The sequence below is a fragment of the Mastigoproctus giganteus genome, chromosome 9 (genome assembly GCF_048544385.1).
Source record: "Mastigoproctus giganteus isolate SK-2022 chromosome 9, ASM4854438v1, whole genome shotgun sequence".
In the NCBI taxonomy this organism is placed as follows: Eukaryota; Metazoa; Arthropoda; class Arachnida; order Uropygi; family Thelyphonidae; genus Mastigoproctus; species Mastigoproctus giganteus.
In genome coordinates this window covers 114,803,082-114,810,740 of record NC_143583.1, presented here as the reverse complement: position 1 = coordinate 114,810,740, position 7,659 = coordinate 114,803,082, and the positions used below count along the sequence as shown (strand labels likewise).

The window sequence follows — 7,659 nt, the reverse complement described above, 5'->3', positions numbered from 1 at the left end:
ACTGTGTTTCCCTCGAAAATTTTAAAAATCCCTCACTTCTAAATTGTATTAATAAGATAAAGAAACAACAGTTTTATTTTTAAAAAATTCAACCAACTATGCTGCAAGAAAAAGAAAGGAAACTGAAACTTCATATTGAGCTTCGCTTCCACAGCAGTAGTGTTTTGATATATCTGGTGCCAGATAAACTTTTAAAATTAAAAAAAAAATAACCAATGAAGATCAAAAGTGAATGTCATACTTGTGTGACAGTATAATTCACACTTTCCAATTATTTAAATTTATTTATATATATATATATATATATATATATTTAAATTTATTTATATATATATATATATATATATATATTTTTTTTTTTTTAGTGCATAAAATATGCTGGCTGCCTGCTCAAGGGTCATGTTAATTCTTATGTTACTGGATCACCAATACAACTACAAATAAATAAAATTTTTCTTGGATTTATGTTTCTGATGGAATGACCAGTATCTGGTAACTGATATAATACCGACTTGAAAAAAGGGAAGCCGACCGGGCTAGCCAAGGTGGGTAAAGTGCCTGCCTGGCAACCGAAAGGTTGCGGGTTCGAATCCCACCTCAGGCTTGGATCACAGTAAAATACAAAAACTTTGGGAGGTGCATTATGGCTATAGAAGCTGATGCACCAACAACAACAAAAAAAAGGGGGGGGATTTCCATGAACAATCTTGTATGGGATCATTAATAATGGCAAAGATAATGATGGTGTTAAAGTTAAGATAACATAGGTTATAGAAAGTACAGTAGACGTTCAGAATAACACCACCTTCAGAGATTCAAAGTGCCATTATTTCGATTTTCCCATTATATATAAAGTTTTATTTTTAATGCAGAAATAATGAAGCAAAATAAGAAATAGAGATTAAGAATGCAATTTTATTAACTGCTCATAAATATATTGACAATCCAATATTATATTCTGCCATTAATACGCTCTGGCTTACTCCCCGTTCTTTTTTCTTCATTATATCAAGTTTAGTCTGCACAATAGCACAGTGATATCTTCAATGTTCTCGCCACACCGAGTGGAAAAGGCTCGGGTTGAAATCCCATCGATGACACAAACTTATTTCTCATTCTGTGGCTGAGTTAGTTGGTCTCAGGCGTAGTAGCAAGGCCCCCCCCCCAGAAACTGGGGTTTTTCATACAGAAAAACAGGCAAATCAAGCAGAGAACACACACAATTTACAGACGGGTATATGAATTAACTTTCTGGGTGACCCTAACGTAATAGTTTGGATTATGTCAAGTTTGTCACTAACTTTAATGTTCTACTTTCCTTCTCTGTATGGGGTTTATTAACTTTAGGAGCCATAGTGAGGGGTTTTTAATTTAAAATAAATGTAAAACAGCGGTATAATCCATGATATCAGTACGGAATTTACTTTCAAAATGGCGAACATAAACAAAAGCAGTAATCGTGTGACTTTTTTTTTTTTTTTTTTTGGCACTGCAAGACATCTGCGCTGTATGTATACATCCAATCTCAATGTGCCGTTATTTCAAGTCTACTGTCATGAACAAGAAGCCACTATCAAGGGACCCACAAGGCAAACTGGGCATATGCAACTTATCAACTACAAGTTTTCACTTTCTGAAGCAGCAGCAGGTTTGCCAGTAGAGTTTTTATAGACACCTTACCACTTATCACAATGAAATTTACATAGCTAGGTTAAAACAAATACAGTACAGTACATTTTAAGCTAATTCAATTTTTTCTTAAATTAATTTTTCTTTTACTTTGAAGCAAAATGTAAATAAAGATATCAATTAATTACTGAACTTGTCCATTCAGTTTAATTACAACTATAAAATATTTACTGCGCTTTTTCCATAGAGATTTTTAAGTCCATTCTTTTTCTCTTTCATGTTACACAACAACACATTCAACGGACTGTCAACACATTTGTACGGACTGTCAAAAACTAATAATACTGAATTAAAATCATGTTTGATCTACAAATTTATTTTTTCAATACAAGCTGTATGAAAAGAAATTTCTGGATTTCTATTTGCCTGATTTTAATGAAATTTGGGATGGCTTAATAAATCTTTCTAAAAGATCTAAATAACAAATTGTGTGAAAATATATCCACTGGGAGTCAAGTTGTTACATATAGACGGATAGACATGGTGAAGAAAATGCACTTATTCATACATATGAGGTGTGACAAAGTATTGAGAATAATTCATTTAAAAATTTTATTTGGAAAATTATACAGATGTGAGGCCCATCACCTTCAAAGTAGTCCCCCTCAGACAGAACACGCGCATTCGAGCATAGGATCCATTGATCATAACATTTCTGTTACTCACTTTCTGGTACCAACGTTACATTACTTTGAATTTCAGAAACTGACTGAAAATTCATTCTTTTCGTGACTCCTTTTAGTTGAAGAAATAAGAAGTCACAAGGAGGCGAATCAGAGGGTGCTGCAATGTTGTGATCTATTTTGAAGTTGAAAACTCTCACTACAATGGCAGAATGTGCGGGAGTATTGCCATGATGCAAAATGCACGATGAAGCAATTTCAGGTCGAACCTGGTTGACTCGCTTGTGAAGCCTTTCCAAAACTTGATGGTAAAATTGTCGATTGACAGTGTCATTAGGTGGAACAAACTGTGGACGATCCCTTTTCAGCAAATTAATATGGTTTTGACTTTGACATTCTCGCTTTTTTTTTTGGGTCTTGGTGAGGAAGCTCCCTTCCATTGTTGACTTTGACTTTTTGTTTCGGGGTCGTAAGCAAATACCCAGCTTTCATCCCCTGTAATCACGAGATGGATTCACATCCTTGAAACTGTTTTGCCCAATTGAAAACGCGTGGTTTTGACATGGTATTATTTCCATAAACTCTGGTCAACTTCTCATAAATATCCGTTGAAGATTCGCCACTTTTCACCAAAAATTATCACAACTCTTTGCTCTAAATTGCATTCCATTTTTCAAGTAACGCAGAACTGAAACACGTCTTTAGACAGACCAACTTGTACAATGACTGACATTTACCCTTTGCATGAAGGTAGAGGGAGGGTTTCAGGCTACACAGTGGGAGAACGTAGCAGTTTACAGTGTGGCCACTTTGATGGAAACAAAATTATTCTAAATTCACTACAGTGTTATGTGGGGATAAGAAAAAGACTATAATATAATTCATTTGTAACTAAAAGACAAGGCATTTGCTCAACAGCATAATGTTCCATAAAACAAGTGCTAACAGGAATTTCTGAAAAGCCATTTCTACCCCCTAGCTTATGAAAATTACTCTGTTGACAGAATGCAGAAACATAACATGGAATGTGCTTTTGGAATAATTAAGGGAATACCCCAATCACAATCACACTTCCTAGGCTCACCCTTGGTTTAGAGATAGTGATACTCAGGAAGTTTCCTTAAATGAGATATATACACTGAATTATAACCATCTACCTAATACTTCGTAGGTTCTTTTGCCCTCAGTATAGCAGCTATCCAACGTGACATTGATTCAACAAGTTCGGGAGGTATGGCCAACCAAGCTGTGTGTAATACAGTCAGCAATGCAGGTATAGAGGTGATTGGTGTATCCAGACATCTGATATTCCTTTCCATAGTGTCCCACAAGTGTTCTACGAGATTGATATCGGTGGATTCGGAGGCCAATCGATATTCTGGAAGTCAGAACTGTGTTCTTCAAACCATTCCTGTACAAGTGCCCAATGGCTCAGCACATTGTCATCTTGGAAGATACCATTGCCATTTGGAAAAAAGTGTAACATAGTGGGGTGTACACAGTCGGGAAGCAGTTGGCAATAGCGGAGACCACTGATACGTTGTTCCACATGCACCGGGGGTCCAAGTTCCTGCCAGTGAAACATGCCCCACACCATACACCAGCCTGCACTTTTGATACCATGCATGATGGATCAAGAGCCTCATGTTGTTGACATCAAATCCGTACACTACCATCCATGATGGGGAATAAATAATGACTCATCCAACCAGCACACCTTCCGATCTTCTAACATCCAACTTGCATGCTCTGTGCACCAGGTAAGGTCTTTTACTGCAATGAACCTTGGTTAGGAGAGGATGCCATATGGGGTCGTCTGCTGGTATAGCCCATATGTGCGAAGCATGGTCATGCCAGATATTGTTCCGGGTTGGCCCATGTTGTATTGGGTAGTCAACTCTTCAGCAGCCAGGTGGGAAGGAGCAGCAGTGCGTAGCACACGCTTCTTGATTAGACCGGGGTTCGAGCCCGTCACCACCAAATACGGAGGATGCGGAAAGGTCAGGGAATGACCACTGCATATTCCCGGAGCAATATGGCCTTAGTTGCTAATGCTCCTAAAAACCAAAATAACAACTCTTCAGCTGTTTGGGAAATCAAGGCACCAGCTCATCGAGCACCCACAATGTCATTTATCAAAATCCGATAAATCCTTCCTTTTATCCATTACGCTCGGAATTTTACTACCTACTGAACCACTGACACCTTATCTGTGCTACGTAGGTCAACTAACTGCACACTCTTGTACCTTACTTGGTCAATGGGTTGCATTGTTTTCATAGGGTGGTCATAATTCAGTGATCACTCAGTGTGTATATATATATATAACTGTCAATAGTTCGCTACTTCATTAAAACATGGAATATATTTTTGTAGTAGCTGATCTATGCACTTTGCCAGTGGAAGTGAACAATATTAGTTTCAGAAATCCAGGATTTTCAAAAATCTAACAAAGACTAAGTCTTTGTTAGACTTTATTGTGCAGTAAAAACCTCATAAATCTGGCATTCAAAAATTCAGTATTTTTCAAATATTTCTCTCAGGGTAGTCAACCACACAAAGGGAAAATAATCTGGCTGGACTTGGAATAAAAAAAAAAAAAAAAAAAACATTGCAGGTGCCAGATTTATGCATTATGTTTCATTAATAATTTTCAAACACCAATTTCTTTCTGTTTTTACATATTTCTTAGACTATTAACTTGTTGCTATTATGTATGCAACATATAAAACATTTCATTTTGTAAGATATTCAATACTAGTTCAGTATAGTACTTAGTATTATATTTACTTATACTGGAGATGCAATTTTAACTGACAACCTTTATTGCTTAGGCAAGCATCCATGGGATCAATCTGAAAGCATTCACATTTTGGCTTCATGCTGATGACTATCACTCTGTGGTGATCAGAGCTACTGTATTATCTTATAAAAATATTCAAATGTGATTTCCAAAAACATTACATTATTTATATTGGTAGTATAAAAAGCATACTTATTTTATCAAGCAATATCAGACTCCCCCCCCCAAATTTACACTGTCACCTGAGCTTGCTGAGTATAGAATATATATAATACGAATTATTCCTGAATACTTAGGCTATGTGCATAACTTTCAAAAATCTGGCGTGTGCTGTCCCAAGAACCAGATTTGTTGGTTCTACTGTATATGATACTTTTGCAAAGATTCACTTGGGACTGTACAAGAATAAAACAGCAATGTTTAGCATATATTTTCAATTTCTCAGAACTTGGCAGTACAGAACTCCTACTGATACCCTTGAATTCAATTTCAAGATGCATAAGTAGTTTTTTGGTTGCATTCTGAGGCTTCTACATTGAAGCAGCTGTTAAGAATAGTTCATTCTACTCAACAGCTTGGGTTTTTACTATTTTGATATACAAATAATGGTCTTGTTAGTTTAAATATCAATTAAAAAAACTGCATGGTTGATTTTTGTGTGCATGCATGTCTGTGTGTTTTACTTGAACACAGATACCTCATTATAAAAAGGTTCTCATCACAACTCCAGGAAATTTGGTCATGTTATGGGGTTTTTTTTTTTTTTTTTTTTTTTTGCCAATACAAATAAGGCTGAAATATTGTATTTGTATACTGTTCATATTCTATGGTTGGTTTTCTGCTTTACTGGATGAAAAATCTCAGTTTGGGGGGGGGGGGTGAGTAGACTGCAACACCTGCCTGAAAACTCAGTGTGAACGAAAGCCCATATAAATCCATCCCTTCTGCCAGAATTTGAACCCAAGCCCCCTTTTACATGGAATACATAGGTTATACTGTGTACATACAGTGGCAAATGTCTAGCCAGAAGGGAGGTAACAATTGGTAGTTAAAAATCAAATGGGGGGGAACAATCTATAGTCATGCCATGGTTGGAAGCAAGCTCCCAAAAGAAATGGTATAAAAATTTTGAGAATATGTAGCACTTCAACTTTTTCATGAAACAGAATAGTTTATACAAAGAATCAAAAGAAGAAAAAATGATGTATTAAAATTTGAAAAACAGCCTGGTAATTTATAGTTCTATTTAGGCTGAACCATAAATCTGTATTTTATTCAGGAAACATAACAATTATAAATCAGTATTTCATTTATAAAATAGTACTTTTATAGCCAAAGACGATAAATAACTCCATGCTGAAAAATCATCTACTTTAATTCAAAATAATCATTATTTCAAATGGTGATATTCAAAGTGATTCAGTCTGTTAACAGTCCAGTCAGTATTCTGAATGCCTTTAGTATAATCTTGAATAAATCTAGAAAGAAGGAATGATAATGTTATTTTATGCTGCACTACAAGATTATCAAAAACTTTAGTTGTGTAATCCTAATGACTAAAAGCAATATAGCTGTATACATTTATAACAAAATGAAAAGTTAATAGATACATTATATTTCAGGTACATTCAATTATTGAACAACATCCCTCAGGTGTAACATCCATACTGTAATCAAGAAGTGTTTGTCAAAACTTCACCACACAGTGGACAGTAGTAATGTGGGATTTGTGTGGTGTAGCAGGTTTTTTTTTCCCTTTTTTTTGTGGGGAGAAGTAACTAGATACAAATAGGAAATAGGTTTTAACACAGTGGTTTCCTATGATCCATATAATATATGAAAGTAGTGCACAGGACCAACAATAAAACAGCTTGTTTTGCATTAGGCAAACAATCCCATTAATAAAGATGGGAGATAGAGGGATGATAGGTTGTTACAGAGGACAGAGGTCTATAATTGGACCTAAAGACGGTACCAGTAAAATATTCACTGAATATTTAGTGATCTAACTTTCCCTCTTCAGTAATGCCAAACATCTGAAACACACTTTATTTACACACAAATATTTTAAGGGGATAAGGAGAGATGTATGTAATCAGAAATGGGCCTAAAATCTTCCCCAGGAACTAACAAGCATACAATGCAATTTTGGTGTCAAATCAACTTTTCCTTCATATAATGCCTAAAACATATGTTTGTATATATACACAGGGTGTAACAGAAAGCACGGACACATTTAGTTTTTAAATTGCACATGCTAGGTGTAATACAGCCATACAAGATCATATACCAAAAGAGTGGAGCTGGATGTTTTAAGTTTTGTTTCCCACCATTTTGTACCAGTCTATGATAGAAACATTGGCCTACTCAGTTATACACTGCTCATGTTGAATTATTTGTGGAGATTGTTTCATGATAGAAACTCAATGAAAATCTTGTCAAACTCTCCTTCAATCAAAAAACCAAATTACTCAGAATTGTTTCATAAGTGTGTTTAGTAATCTGCAATGACATATATTCAAAATTCTGAAACAAATTTCATTA

At 35.4% G+C, this 7,659-nt stretch overlaps 1 protein-coding gene across 1 annotated transcript in view; it reads right to left on the bottom strand.

Moving 5' to 3' along the window:
* Window positions 1-6,505: 6,505 nt before the first annotated feature.
* LOC150080660 (m-AAA protease-interacting protein 1, mitochondrial-like) overlaps window positions 6,506-7,659 on the bottom strand; it is a 60,014-nt gene continuing 58,860 nt past the window's right edge. The window contains exon 5 of the mRNA XM_090380777.1: window positions 6,506-6,593. Coding sequence (XP_090236903.1) covers window positions 6,506-6,593 — 88 coding nt within the window. The remainder of the gene's footprint in view (window positions 6,594-7,659) is intronic.